Source organism: Epinephelus moara, chromosome 24 (assembly GCF_006386435.1).
Source record: "Epinephelus moara isolate mb chromosome 24, YSFRI_EMoa_1.0, whole genome shotgun sequence".
Classification (NCBI taxonomy): Eukaryota; Metazoa; Chordata; class Actinopteri; order Perciformes; family Serranidae; genus Epinephelus; species Epinephelus moara.
Genome location: NC_065529.1, coordinates 15800363 through 15815264, shown reverse-complemented (window position 1 = coordinate 15815264; position 14902 = coordinate 15800363). Strand labels below are relative to the sequence as shown.

Below are 14902 nucleotides of genomic sequence, written 5' to 3'. Positions count from 1 at the left end.
TGAGAATAATTCAGCCCGGAACAATAAACATTTACGTAATTTTAACCGGGAGAAATTTCAGCTGGTTGCAATCTGCAATCCTCATCACTATACCACTAAAACTCCCTAAATCTTACACACTGGACACACACACCAGATAATATGGTTATTCTGAGCGCACTGTTGCAGGCAGCCACATGATGATCATTATGGAGTTATATGTGTTGACTTGTGACTTCCTTGTACAACATGTGGGTTGTGATTTACTGGTCACATGACAGCAGTCTCAGTACCGGTTTATCAGCCCTGAGCTCACACACTGACACAGCAGTGTTTAGGCTGTAGTCTCTGCTGAGCACACAAGGCTCCAGGTCCTCCTCTGCTCCTCCCGGTAAACGGTATTCAGTGTGAAACCCGCCGGTGTCAAACATGGCTCGGGCCGTTTTAGTCGTCCTGTTTTCAGTCGTGTTGTCCTGTGTGAGCGCAGGAGTGTTTTACAGCCAGAAGGAGCCGTGTTATGTCCGCACACCCAGGAAAAACGAGTTCGGACTGAGGTAGGTTTAACATATCTCTGTGGATTTAAAAGCAAATTTGCTGAAAGTAACGAAGAAGCTAAAAGTAGTCACCGCAAAAAGCTGTTTATCTGGCGTTAGCTAGCTAGCTAACAGTAACGTTAGCTTCAGCTGCAGCCGTTGGTTGTTTATCAGAAGTTCCACACGGCTCAGAGCTGAGATATCTTATCTTATTTTTTACACTCTTATGTGACCTGCATGTTTTAAATATGAAATTATAGCCTACTGGGGTGTAGGGGAAACAAATAAAACAGTCAGTGGGTTACATTTACCGTTGTTTTTCTGAGTACTTGTGGTAAAAATGAAACTAAACAGAAAGATATGATTTTGTCCTTTGTCATGACTTTCCCCAAATCACGAGGTTTAGTGAACTCATCACAGGTTGAGGAAGTCAGGAGCTCTGTACACTTCCTTTACTTCATACACTGCAGGTATCAAACCTGAAACACTCATTGTTTAAACAACTGCTGGGGGGGAGGGTTACAGTCATGGAAAACCTGGAAAAGTCACGGAATTTCATAAACTAATTTTCCAGGCCTGGGAAAGTCATGAAATTCTGCTTTTTTGTGATGAAATTGTTACATTAATCTCCTGTGAATAACCTCCCATATAATGTAATATAACAGAGATTTTATGTTCTGTAGCTATTGATGAAACATGTTTGAAAATAGTTTGAATCTGATATGTTTGAATAAGAGAAAAATAATGTTGTGACCCACTACTACTTTCAAATTGTACTGTATTTTTGACACCGAGCAATATTAGCATTTATACATGTTGAATGGACATGGACATTTTATTATGGGCCCTGAAAAGTCATGGAAAAGTTTTGAATTTTTGTCATTGAAAATGTGTGGGAACCCTTTAAAAAAAAAAGCACAATATTTCACATGTTTTAAAGCCTTCAGTAGTACACATATCATATGTAGCATGGTGAAGAATATTATATTAAGTCCCTTTTATATCATTTAAAGTGTTCAAGATAAATATAAAATGTCAGAATTAGTCTTAAAAGCTACAGCTGACCAATATTGGATTGTAATGCCTGTATTTTAGAGTATAGTACAGTAATGTATAGTGTTTAAAATCTGTTCTGAAATGATTAATCTATTAGTGGATTGAAATCTTCTGCATCTATTTTATAATTGATAGTGGAACTGATTAAATCCGTTTTAAAACATAAATGCCAGTATCTTGATGATCCCAGACATAAGACATTTCAGGCATTTTGCTTGTGATGTAAATGATTAATCAATTATTGAGTGTGTTGCTGCTGCAGAGCTAATGTATCTAATCGCCTGTCCGTTCACAGGACCGCTCCTCGTCCTCATGAGTACATAAACATTTCTGATCTGCCCAAAGCCTGGGACTGGAGGAACATCAACGGCACCAACTATGTGAGCACAACCCGCAACCAGCACATTCCCCAATACTGTGGCTCCTGCTGGGCCCACGGCAGCACCAGCGCCATGGCAGGTATGACTAGATCTAGTTTCTCTGTTGGGGACTGAAACACACTGAATCATGTGGTTTGGCTGCAGTGTAGAGCAGCATTTCCTCACATGACTCCTCAGATGCATTTTTAAATAGGGTGGGAGTTCCACTTCCACTTTATGCTGAAGTGATTAACAGGAACTGGTTGTGGCATTTTCTTAGTTGCCATTTATTTTTATAGAGCTCTGTGTTTGCTCTCTCACCAGATCGCATCAACATTAAGAGGAAAGGAGCTTGGCCATCTGCCTATCTCTCTGTCCAGCATGTGATTGACTGTGGTGATGCTGGCAGTTGCCATGGAGGAGATCACAGCGGAGTGTGGGAGTATGCTAACAAACACGGGATCCCAGATGAGACCTGCAACAACTACCAGGCTAAAGACCAGAGTAAGTGTCCTTCAGGGCCCAAAGTAACACTTACCCTGTCTGAGTCTGAGCTGTAACATGTTCTGTGTCCCTCTCTAAAGAGTGCAAACCCTTCAATGAGTGTGGCACCTGCACCACCTTCGGAGTGTGCAACATTGTGAAGAACTACACCCTGTGGAAAGTGGGAGATTTTGGAGATGTCAGTGGGAGGGAGAAGATGATGGCAGAGATCTACGCCAATGGGCCAATCAGGTTTGCAGCTGTTCCCCTGTAGATCAGTGTTCACTCCACATGTAGCTTTGTAGCACATTTGATTACACGTAAACTCACCTAAAAACTGTAAGGAACCCACATCCACTTTACAGACCAACAACATGCATAGACAAACACAGTAACGGATCAGAAGCCTGAGAAAATAGAAACATTTTCAACAGGCCTTTTTCATGGAAGACATTTTAACTTGTCACAGAACAGGTGTAAATGATATAATCAATGATGGCTGAATTCCATTTAGCTGCTTCAGTTTCAGGGTCCTGGTACTGTGCATGCTGGCTCACTTCAACACCGTCATGGCTCACTGGGACACTTGAATAGAACAAAGCCATTGTTAGTGTTATTAGTAACACCTGAGCTTTTTCTGCTATGACAAGTCACAATGTCTGCTGTGGAAATGACACAGTTGAGACAGGGTAAAGGGTAAAAACTCTTTCACAACCACATCTTTGTAAAAAAAAAAAAAAAAAGAGGAATGAAAAGATTTCAGCTGATAATAGCTCTTAGACTCATTCTTGCCTCTCCCTTAAAGGGTTACTGAGATATTTATAACCTGGACGACTATTTTCCCATGTTTATGTGTCTAAGTGACTGATGAGAAAAACAAATTTTGAAACTGATGCAGTGTGGAATGAGAGCGCTGCAGCCAGTAGCTGCAAAACGGACTGCTCCAACCATGCGGTGCATGTTTGCACCATCGATTGTGTCCATTAAAAGTGCTTGTGTTCACCACTTACAGTCTGAGATTGTTAATGTGTCTGACAAAATTATGAAAAGGATCCCGCCAGAGAGAAACCTTTTTGTGAAAGAGTAACATCCTTTTTGTTCAATCAGAAACAGCCCAGAGATTGCCATCGCAAAACCCACCGGACTCCATTTAGATAAACAATAATTTTATTATCATAAAACACACCTCACTCAAAGACAGCAGAACTAGATAAAACTCACAAAAGCTGTCTTGGTTTGTCTTTCCACTGTTCATCGATCCACAACTCTAGTTTGGTTGAAATAAACCCCCAATTCACCCGGTTAGATGTGAAAACATGTTGCTCTATACACGCTAAAATTACTGTTTATTTAAAATGGAGTCTGGTGGGTTTGGTGATAGTGATTTAAGGGCTGTTTTTTTATTGAACAAAAAGGATCTTGCTCTTTAACAACAAGGTCTTTCACTGTAGGGATCCTCTCCATAATGTTGTCAGACACTTAGAGTAACAGTCTGAGCCTGTCAGTGGCAAAAACAAGCACTTAAATGATGTAAACTGACTTTGCAAACATGCCTCGAGTGGTAACATTGCAGCCTTAGACACAAAAACTTGAGGAAAAAATGCTGTAAACTAAAAATAGGTGAGGTCACATGACATATCTGTGCAACAAAATTTCCCTGCTCTCATCCTCCAAAAAGGATGTGATGTCATGTTTCTGATTCAGGTAATACATTTTGATCAGAGCCATCACAAACTGAACAGTGTTTGAGTGTGATGATTATTGAGCTGTTTTTTTTTTTCTTTGTTAAATCCACAAACAGAATGTTGAGTGAAGCGTACTGGCCCAAATTAGATGATCTGCAACATCAAATGGCGTCAGTGTTCAGCTGCTCAGCCCCTCCATTGCACACTGTTACACATGGAACTTTGCGTTATCATATATTCACATCTTCGTTCCAGTGCAGCTCTACTCTGTTTCACATTTCAGCCATTGTTTCATTTGTATCTAAAGGAAGTAAGTAGTCTGTGTTATTTGCTTTTTTCTCTCCAGCTGCGGGATTATGGCCACAGACACGCTGGATGCCTACACAGGAGGTCTCTACTCTGAATATCAGGAGAGTCCTTTCATCAACCACATCGTGTCTGTGGTGGGCTGGGGAGTGGAGGATGATGTTGAATACTGGGTTGTACGTAACTCCTGGGGAGAGCCATGGGTAAGTCTTCAGACAGAGTACTTGACACAGTGAAAGAAGGAATGATTGTCAGATATGCGGTCAAACTAAAGACCTTGCTGTCTGACAGAGCAGACTTGGAGTAGAATTGTTTTTTATGTGAGTTGTCATATGAGTCATTTTTTATCTGTTTGCAAAAATGTGTCACTTAAAGCCCCCTGAAGAGGTCTGTTAAATTAAAGAAAACATGCTACGTATTACTTATTAAGAGTCAGGCAAAACCTCCTGCCTCATCATGATGGTGCAGATGTGTGCTTTAATCTGATTTGACTGACAGTGGCAACTTCCTGGCAACATCAGCAACCAGTTCCCTGTCCTGGCATTCAAATATTGTTGAACCGTGTTTGGTCTGAAAAATCTGGAAATTGTGATAGTGTCACCATTGTTTTGTCATTTTGTAAGTTGAAGGTGATTTCTTAAAAATGATTGTTCAATAAAGAGTCCAAAACCCACAATTATCTATCTTACTATCACTTGAAACAAAGAACACCAGCAAATCCTCACAACTGAGAAGTTGGAGCTCGGACACGTTTGGTATTTTGGCTCGAAAAATAATCAATCATCAAAATAGTTGCTGATTCATCTCCCCCCTCTCCTCAGGGTGAGAAGGGCTGGCTCAGGATCGTGACCAGCGCTTACAAGGGAGGAAGTGGAAGCACCTACAACCTGGCGGTGGAAGAGGACTGCATGTACGGAGATGTGATTGTCCCCAAGACCTACCTGTAGGGGAGGGCAGCCCTATGGCGCCAGAGGTTGTCACTGCACTGCACTGCACTGCACGTCTTCCTATCTCGGGCAGAGGGAAACCTTTTATTTGTAAAATGCTGAAAAGGGAGTAAGTTCAGATTTTTTTTAAGAGATCTATTTTTTACACTTCTAATCAAGGGGTCAAATTCCAGTGCTGAGGTCTTCCAGCTGGATGAGACCTGCTTCAATCACTGCTGATTTTTTGATTTGAATTGAATGGGAGGGTTGAAACACATCAGTACGACTAAAATCTGTAAACGTCATGCCCTGCATGCTGAATAGCCATAAGAGAAAGAAGAAATTGAGTTTACATCATCAAGAGGACGTTGACAGCTTTTTATAGATTATTCAATGCATACTGACTCAGCCAAAGAGCACGGTGTTTATTATTTGTCCTTGACTGCTGCGACACTGAATGTTTTCATTGTGTGGTGTTAATGTATCGACAATATTGCACTACACCCTGATTAAAAAGGAAAAATATCAACTTTAAAGTGTGCCTTAAATACACTGGCATTCAAGTATAGATTTATGTAATGTTGTAATGTTTTTTTTTGTTTTCACACTGAACAATCTACACGTCAGAAGTTTTGGAAAAAATGCAAACTTTGTTTTGTTGCTTCAAACTGTGCCAATAAACACAACACTTAAAACAAAATCTGTCCTGTCAGTGTCAACCTCTTTCTATCTGTAGGCTGTAAAAAGCTTTCTATGATGACATACACTTTACTACATATGCACAGTTGATACAGTCATCTAATTATATGAACTGCAGATTCTAAGGTTTGCTGTGTGCGCTGTCGTCATTCAACCAGCTCTGTGCTATGCAGAAAATACATCTGATGCTGATCTGTAGATTGTGTGCTTTCAGATCTCTATAAATATTCACTGAAGTCAGATACCACAGAAAATATCAATGGACATTTGCCCCACAACTGTGTGAAGTCTTGATCCATAAAGGGGAACTACTTTTACTGCTGTTTTACTGTGTGTGTGTGTGTGTGTGTGTACGCGTGATTGCAGGATGCACGACACATTTTCTTACTACATTAAATTCAAAAATGCGAGAAATGACATATTCATGTTTTTATTTTAAAACGGCTTAAACAAACATAAAATATAGAAAATCAAATTCACAGATGAAAGAAAACGTTTAGCTGCATCTTCAGAGGCTTCTCCTTCGACCAGTCTGTATTACTGTACTTTTCCATCAACTCGTTGACATTTGCCTGTTTGCTGACTCCAGAAACAAATAGTTCACTTGGTCAAACAGAACAATAAGGTCTCTATGTCTCTGTGTGCTTCAACCTCAAACAGAGTGTTTGGGAAAACAGTCTCTGTGAGGTCTTCCTGGTACAGTCTCCAACAAGAACATTTTCAGTGTCCTCTCCACGTCAGTTTATCATGATGAAGTTTGACTTGCAATGAGCTGAAAAACAGGGAAATAATTACCTACATTTAAGCGACTCAAGGAAATTTTAACATGTTATTTTACATTATGGTTTTACTGTAAATGTTCATGTGTGAAAACCACTTCCTGCTTCTTTTTTGTACATGTAAAGCTCTTACTCGCTGTGCAAGGAAGCCCTGACTAAATCGGGATACTTTATTTTCTCTCTCAGTACAGTGTGAGTGTACAGACTTTAAATGTAAGCGTGTGACTTACCAATGAACTCTGCAACAGGGTCGTGTTCTCCCTCTGTGCGGATTGTTCCTGCAATGCTGTCGTTCTCCAGGATGGGCAGGAAGAGCTGAACAAAGTCAGATGTGTAGGGAGGAGCGATAACATCCAGCACCTTTAAAGAGACATATTGGAGTATAATTAATTTGTTCACAGGTGTGGTTTATGCACAAACTATAAATGTTTATTTATGGGAGCAATATTTGTAAATGACAGAATTTCAAGGCTGCATTTCCCAGTTTGGCCACTTGAGGGCAGCAGAAACAAGTTATGAAAATCATCCACAAATTTAAGGTGAATTTATCTCAAATTTATGAACTAAGAACTATAAAATTCATGATTAGGGTGGACAATATTCTCTGAAATAAATGCCCCTTCAATTTATTTAACTATAATCAACAGCCAATTTAGGACCCTGAGTGTATAAAGCATAGAGACTTTAAGGACCTGCTGACAGACTGCAGCTTCTGTGATGGAGGAAAATACTCAGAGTTCAACATGTGAACCAGAGGTCACTTCCTTTCTCACGTTTTATCTCTTTACCACTAATCGAGATCAGAATCAGCTGTTACCTCAGTGACAAAATATCGAATGAGCGAGATGTCCGTGTTCAGTTTCTCCAGACACTTGCGAATGTAACCGACCACGGGCAGGACGTAGCCACGGCTCAGCAGATGAACCATTCGGTCCAGCAGAGTCTTCTTCAACTCCAGCTAAAGGGGAAATAAAACTGTTAGCTGATGTGTAGCGATGTTACAACAAACCCACTTTTGTTGAAGACTAAAATAAGAAGCATCAGAGCAACACGAACTCACCTGCTCCATGACGTCCAGCTGAGAGTGCTCCGTCTCAAAGAGCTTGATGAGGAGCTGGAGTACCTGCGGGTGGAGCAGCTGGTGACACGTACAGATCTGTGTGGAGGAAATATTTAAATTCAGCTGCTGCCTTAAAGAATAAAAATTTGACATTTCATCTGATAGTACGGTCATACCTCGTCCAGTAAAGCTAAATGTACTGGAGTGTGGTCTGTCTGCAGCTGGAAGTACCGCGGCTCAGACACTGTCCAGTCCACCCATTTCAAAACCCCCATTGCAACTACTGGAAACCTGAAAACACACAGACAGGAAGTCAGCAGGGATCAGTCAGAAATGAAATCAGTCAATTATTTTGGAATACAACTGAAGTGTCCGTACCAACAATCTGTATTTTCTGATTAATTTTACACTTTCTAGTCACATTACTGAATAATTTTTTAGTATTTTATCTAAGCAAAGTTCATGTTCTGATAGACAAAATGAGTTTTGTTTTCAGTTGCATTTTATTAAATAGAAATATGTTTACACAAAACAGATAATGAAATTATGTTGTTAGCCATAATGTCTGAATTACCCAGCCCCTAGTAATGAGTAACCAAATGAAAAACATTTGAGTGATGACCACAAAAGTATTCATTCCCTCCCAGGAGCAGAAGTATCAAGTTAGATCAGTCTCTTATTTACAGCTCAGATTCAACTGGTTGTAGCTTGTTTTTTCATGGACTTCAATTTTATAATTCATTTACCACTGTACTGACATTCCCTTCTAACTGCATTAAAGGACGGGTCCATCTGCATTCTTCTCTGGGTTATTTCAAATGGAAACACCCGTTCAGCTGTTTGCAAAAAGCAGTTATGTAAGTTCAAGCAGTGATCACCAATTATAAATAAATAAAAGGGATAGTTCGGATTTTTTTGAAGTGGGCTTAAATGAGGTACTTGATCATAGTCCGTGTAATATTTTCACAGCTTTACCTTGCCGTCTGACGGCCCTTTCTGACTGGGAACTGAAACCGTTATATCACTCTCTTTAAAGCCACCAGATTCATTTGACAAAACATTAATTTTCCTTCTCAGAACACAGGAGTTGCTGGTCTACTGCTGCCTTCATCAGCTAGTTTGTGTTAGTGTGTGAATTTGGGATTCCATCTAACATGGTGTCCACGGCAGTACATTGCAGGGAAGGCTTGGCTCAGTCACAAAGAGGCACATTAGGGAGGCTACAGGGTTTATGTCACAATGTCACCATGCAGAAATCTACGTCTGGTCATGTAGGAAAACCATTTTAGAAGGGCTTGGTAAAAAAAAAAATGACATTTTGGCGCTAAACCATACATACTTGGACCAAAATTTGAATGTTTGGATTTGAATCAATGAGTAAACTACTGGTAGGCTACACAGTGGAATAAACCTTCCAAACTAATGCACCCACCCTTTGAATTAATGTTTTGCCTTTTGAGGAATGAGATCTTCGTCGTCTACTCACCGGATGCACTGGTACAAAGTGCCAAGTTCAGCCACCAGCTCTGTAGCTCCTTTGTTCTCATTGCAGCACAGGTTGTGCACAGTCTCTATGGCCTTGGAGGTCGACTTCAGCTCGTCTTTATTGATGTTGACGCGCTTGTTCTGAGGTTAAACAGAGAGAAAGGTGTAAAGCAGCCGAGAAGGTGAAATCAGTGGGATATAAAGGAAACATATGACCTTGGGAATTCTGTAAGTTCTCTCTACCTTTTTCCACGTCTCAACCACACTGGCAGCGTACGCCAAGATGTGGATGTATTTGTGTTTATGGTCCTGGTTGATCTTTGATCCAGGTTTAAACAGTGACTGCATGAAGAGGTCCAGAAAGGCAGGGACTCTGATCTAAAGACGAAAAAGGTAAATATTTCAGCACCTTAACAAATGTGCAGTGGATACAAACAGGGTCAAAGACGCTCCGTCCTCACCAGCTCCACAGGAGGCGGGTCCATGCTGCTGAACATCTTGAACAGAACTGTGATATCTGCAGGATTCAGGGCTCCTTTAGACAACATGGCACCCAGCGCCTGGCAGGCTCGGGGGTAGGCTGCCGCTGTGCCGAGCGCGAGGGTTATCTGACTGGCATCGTGACCTCTGTGATACAATCCACAACCACAGAGTTAATATAATCTAGACAGGATTCCTGGTTGTATTCAGCAAAGTCATCAAACATAACTCAGACATCTTGCTCCTGTGATCGTGCACAGTTAACTGAATCCACTTGATCAGTTTTACCCCATGGAACCATAGAAAGCAGCTCGCCATGGTGAGATTTTGCTGAAGAATAGAAAAAATTACCTCTCGTGTGCTGACTTCTGCACCTCCTGGCCGATCCTACGTACAGCTGAACCACCCTGCTCCTCCTGAGAGAGGATGGACATCATCGCCTGTGCAAAGAGGTAGGTGTGCTCGCCATGACACACCATTTTCTACAGGAGAGAGGAAGGAACGACTCAGCAAAGAGCAACGCTAGCATTAAACTGAGGAACAGAAAATCACCACATGCACTGACTGACTGTTACACAATGTGGTGTTCATATGAAACAGCTTGTTATTTTATTTAGGACCAAACTCTCTCTTCACAAGGCGAGGAGGTAAATAATCACAGGAAATAATAATCCTTTCATCTATAACGTGTATCAAGAAGAGTGAAAACATCAGTTTCAAGATGATTTCATCTCCCTTGTTTTGTCTGAGTGACCAACAGTTCAAAATTCAAAAATATTACATTTACAATCATATAAAACAGAGAAATAGGAATAAATTAATGTTTCTCCATTTAGAGATGAATCATTTGATCGTTTCAGCTTTTTAAAATATCAGTCTTGTATTAAAATAACTTTAAGGTGCTGAGATACAATTGAAATAACTTCATATTTGAAAATATTAGAGATTAAAACGTAACTTACTAAATCCTCGCTGTAAATTAACAGAAGCGCAACTCTAAAAAAATTCTATATGGAGACAGTGCTTGTATTTCATTGCACCACGGTTAATGAAACAGAGAAGGTAACAGGCTCACGGCAAATTCTGGCAGGTTCTTCTCCAGGTTTTCTTCTCCTCCGTCCAGCAGCGTGGCCAAAGACGTCCTCAACACCCGGGAGAAAACCTCCAGTTGCTGACACGCTGTAGACACACTGGTGATCTCACCCTGATAACCTGCGTCTGAAATAAGCTAAACACACACACACACACACAAAACATATGTAACATGACAAAGATGAACACATACAGACTCTTTGCTATTTTTTTCTGTCAAAAAAGATATATTCATAGTGATATGAATATTAAATACGTGCAAATCTTCACATTCAATTAGCGAAATTCTAGTAGATTTAATTGAAATAATCATAATAAATGCTTCAGCACTACGCACTAACCTATTTTCCATTTATCTGATGAGGAAATTAATTCTTTGTTGTTGTTTTTTTGCTTCTAAACACTTAAATTGACTCCCTTCACTCTAAAGTATGTTTACATATCCATAACATCTGGGTCAGGAACTGCTACCATTACTACTGTACCTTTACAGTGAAGTTGAGCATCAGACAGTCTGGGTGAGCCTCTGCCAGCTTATAGAAAAGATCTCTCCAGGTAGTGTGTGCTATCATCTGCTCCAGCCAAGCAGGAGTCTGAAAACACAGGAGACCAGATTGGTTTGGTTATATGTAACCATAAATAACTAAATCTTTTTGCACAACATGTTCAGGATTTGTGGTGATTTATATTTGTCAAATTAAAGCCGAGTGTGCAGAAATCCCACCTCTCCCTCAACAGTGAAAATGGAATCAGCTTTTTGGGGGTCAAAGTGTTTTATCAGGAGACTCTTGAGGTGATTTTCTACTCGTTCTTGAACCTGAGCGGGCTCAACACCTGCAGTCAAAATAAAGAAGTGACAAATTAATGAACAGCCATCAATGAGCAGTCGAAGGAGGAGGGGGAACACTGCAGGATTTTGTATTTTGATTCCTACCCATCTGGATGAGCCACTCTGCCAGCAGATTGACAGTCTGAGCCACAGCAGAGTAGTTTTCAGAGAGAAGCTGGATGACATGTTCTGGGGAGCCGCCTGATTGGAAATACCTGAGAAAAATATGGTTTCAATCATCAAATTCTCTGCGGGTCTTTAGGATTCATGTGTGCTTGCCAAAGCAGTCAACACACTCATCCTGTTCAGTTTTCAGTTATTTCATCATCTTGTTCTCATTTAGAAATGGTTTGTGTGTTTCTCAGTGGAATGAAAGCGATAAAATTATGTTTGCATGAGGAAACAGGTGCTTACGTTTTGAGGGTGTTGAAGATGGCAGGCTCCATGATGTAATCCCTGCTGGAGAATTTCTGCAGACAGTCTTCCTGGATTTTCCCATCATTTTCCCCTTCCACATAATCCTGCCCACAGCAACATCAGTACATGTGTTTATGCTTCTGTAAAGGCTCTCCTGTCTTTATTAAATCTCCATTCTCTTTATCTCTTTTGCATACAGTCACATTAAGTAGTAACAACACGGCAGAGATGGCAGAGGGCTGACAAGTGCCACATAACAAACACCATAAACAACATTTTGATAACACTATCACAAGTATATTACTGATTGAGTATCATCAGACTCAAAGCAAACTAAACTGTAGATAACAGCTTTCCATAAGTCACAGTATGAAATCCTTCTTCCTGTCTTTTGTAGATGAATGCATGTGCAACATTAAACACAGCTATGTCTTATTAAGCCAGCACTCAGTCACTTGGCTTCTTCTACAGACCCACAAAGGCTTACCTGAAAAACATATTACTATCTCACGTCACGCACAGTCATTTAAAATGCGGGGACGGAGCTACATCTAACCAAGTGGTACATGGTGCATACAAGTGAGGTGAGTAACGGTTAAGGTGTAACTGTAACTGCCATGTCCACCAGCTGTAACGTTAGTTAGCCTGTAGCTGGCTAATGGAGCCGCTAAACTGTTGTTAGTTCAAACCATGCGAAACATTTTCTCAGTACAGCTTTGTGGACACATTTATCTCTGCACATCACCTCCGTGTTAGCTGTCAATGTAGAGACAGCAGACCAGCCGGTAGTGTAGCTGCAGGTAAGCTAACGCTGCTAAGCCAGCTAACTAACTGTGCACTCTGCACAGCAACAAGTCATCATCTCACCATGGGACCTTCCCCCGTGCCTTCCCAGTCTCCACCGCCGCTGTAATATTCCTCGTCCATGGTGACGGGAGAGAAGTAGCGCTGGACCAGCTACAGTAGTTCAACTGTATGTTTTAAATCTTGACGTGACTTAGTTTTGCCGCTAAAGATGCTGGAAGCAGCTAGCCTGTTTAGCTAGCAGGCTAACAACAACAGGAGGAAAATGGCGAGTCGGCGGACAGCAGGCCACGCCCCCCACCTCAATTTGTTTAGCGCTGTTTACCCTGAGTTCAGTCTGCCAGGCTGGTAACTTCCGGGATCCCAAGAATTTATCATTATCTATCTTTTAACTGTAAATGGTTACACTTCTAAATAAAGAATAAAACACAGTGAGCAGTTTAACCAAACACTGATTGTATAATAATGATAATGATAATGATAATTACTTAATAATAACTAGAAAAGCACTCAGAGAGTGCAGACCTCAGCCAAGTAGGTGATATTCCCTCTCCCTCTGCATCAGATTTTGCAGCCTGCATCACAATTAGGTTATCTGCATCACTATCATTATTAGGTTATATATGCCTTCACCATGAAGACACTGTGGTGTATTTATTTCGTTTTTATTTTGTACCAACACAGAATATAATTTTTTTATATAAATATATATATTTTTCACTTTCTTTTTTTCCAACACAGAACATTAATTTCAACTTAAGAATTACAGCAATATTTAGCAAGTAGAACAAGACATGCTTTCCGGCCACCAGATGGCGCTATTTTCACCGTCTTTAGAAATTGGAATTGCTGCTGAGGCAGTCAGACGATAGACTTTATTTATTATTTTATCCACTTTGCTTCAACCGATCACCACCAAAATCTTATCATCTGTTCCTTGTCCCATTATCCACCTATCCTGAGAATTTCATCAAAATCCGTTCATAACTTTTTGAGTTATTTTGCAGACAGACAAACAGACCAACACTGGCGAAAACATGGTAATAATAAATTGTGCCATTAATCCACTTACATCCTTCATGTGATTACCGGGAAACCTGAAAGTTGTGGTTCTAGTGCAAAATACTTGAGAAACAGTGGTTATTTTTATTTATTTATTTATGAAAGTAAAAATACAATCAGTTGCCAGTTTATTAGAAACACCCAGGTGAAACTACACACAGGTTTCCTTTATTGAGCATACCTCACTGTTTTAAATGGGGTGGACAAAACACAAAAACATGTCAGTATAACATTTCATCAGCATTCAACACTTAATTCTGTAAAATATTCAATGAAAACCAAGCATAATGACCTTAAAGAAAGTTGAATTTATCGCAGGGTTGATGTATTTGACTGTATTAGTTTTAGCTAGGTTTACCTAATAAACTGGCAACTGAGTGTATGACCCGGTCTGTGCATGAAGTATAATTCATCTGCATTGTTCACCTTGTAGGGAGCAGTGAGACCATTAAAAAGTCTCAGGATTAACAAAAGGCCCGGCCACATTGAAATAAGCCATCAAATAAGGAAAGAACACAACAGTGCATAATAAGGAGATCCAGGTGCCATTTCTACTGAGAATGCACATAGAAAAATAGCTCTCTGGCTATATCGACTGCATAAACCTAAAATGAACATCAAAACTTGACAGCTGTACAAAAGCAGCAGGTGTTGAAGCTGCTCAGGATGTGAAATTACAATGTGTCGTTTGGTATTTACATATGTGATGCTGAGTTTTAAGTTGGGCATTTATGCAAAAAGAGTCTATTTGTGCACACATGAGCATTTTGTACCAACAACATACCGTTAGCAGAAATATATACAAAATTAGGAAGTAACCGCCATGTGGGTGAAAAAAGGATACTGGCATTCTGATAATGATTAAAAT

At 40.3% G+C, this 14902-nt stretch overlaps 2 protein-coding genes across 2 annotated transcripts; one reads left to right on the top strand and one right to left on the bottom strand.

Annotated features, from left to right (window-relative positions):
• The first annotated feature begins 277 nt into the window (after nucleotides 1-277).
• On the top strand, nucleotides 278-6027 carry ctsz (cathepsin Z). Its single transcript, XM_050038451.1, has 6 exons — nucleotides 278-533; nucleotides 1864-2027; nucleotides 2252-2431; nucleotides 2512-2662; nucleotides 4442-4604; nucleotides 5223-6027. The coding sequence occupies exons 1-6, from the start codon at nucleotides 409-411 to the stop codon at nucleotides 5346-5348; spliced, it is 909 nt and encodes a 302-aa protein (XP_049894408.1). The 5' UTR covers nucleotides 278-408; the 3' UTR covers nucleotides 5349-6027.
• Nucleotides 6028-6440: 413 nt separating this feature from the next.
• On the bottom strand, nucleotides 6441-13249 carry nelfcd (negative elongation factor complex member C/D). Its single transcript, XM_050039152.1, has 15 exons — nucleotides 13036-13249; nucleotides 12166-12272; nucleotides 11857-11966; nucleotides 11647-11756; nucleotides 11408-11515; nucleotides 10906-11058; nucleotides 10182-10312; nucleotides 9812-9977; nucleotides 9594-9728; nucleotides 9352-9491; nucleotides 8042-8156; nucleotides 7866-7961; nucleotides 7623-7763; nucleotides 7036-7165; nucleotides 6441-6798 (listed from the first exon to the last, which is right to left on the bottom strand). Exons 1-15 carry the CDS (start codon nucleotides 13093-13095, stop codon nucleotides 6764-6766), a joined length of 1737 nt encoding a protein of 578 aa, XP_049895109.1. The 5' UTR covers nucleotides 13096-13249; the 3' UTR covers nucleotides 6441-6763.
• Between the last annotated feature and the right edge of the window lie 1653 nt (nucleotides 13250-14902).

Bases quoted from the DNA above. Each gene is read 5' to 3' on its own strand.
- ctsz (XM_050038451.1), top strand. From the start codon at position 409: ATGGCTCGGGCCGTTTTAGTCGTCCTGTTTTCAGTCGTGTTGTCCTGT. The intron at 2,432-2,511 runs GTAAGTGTCCTT...CCCTCTCTAAAG, and splicing joins CTACCAGGCTAAAGACCAGA to AGTGCAAACCCTTCAATGAG. The intron at 4,605-5,222 runs GTAAGTCTTCAG...CCCTCTCCTCAG, and splicing joins ACTCCTGGGGAGAGCCATGG to GGTGAGAAGGGCTGGCTCAG.
- nelfcd (XM_050039152.1), bottom strand. From the start codon at position 13,095: ATGGACGAGGAATATTACAGCGGCGGTGGAGACTGGGAAGGCACGGGG. The intron at 9,729-9,811 runs GTGAGGACGGAG...TTTCGTCTTTAG, and splicing joins ACCCGCCTCCTGTGGAGCTG to ATCAGAGTCCCTGCCTTTCT. The intron at 6,799-7,035 runs GTAAGTCACACG...CCTGTTTTTCAG, and splicing joins CCCTGTTGCAGAGTTCATTG to CTCATTGCAAGTCAAACTTC.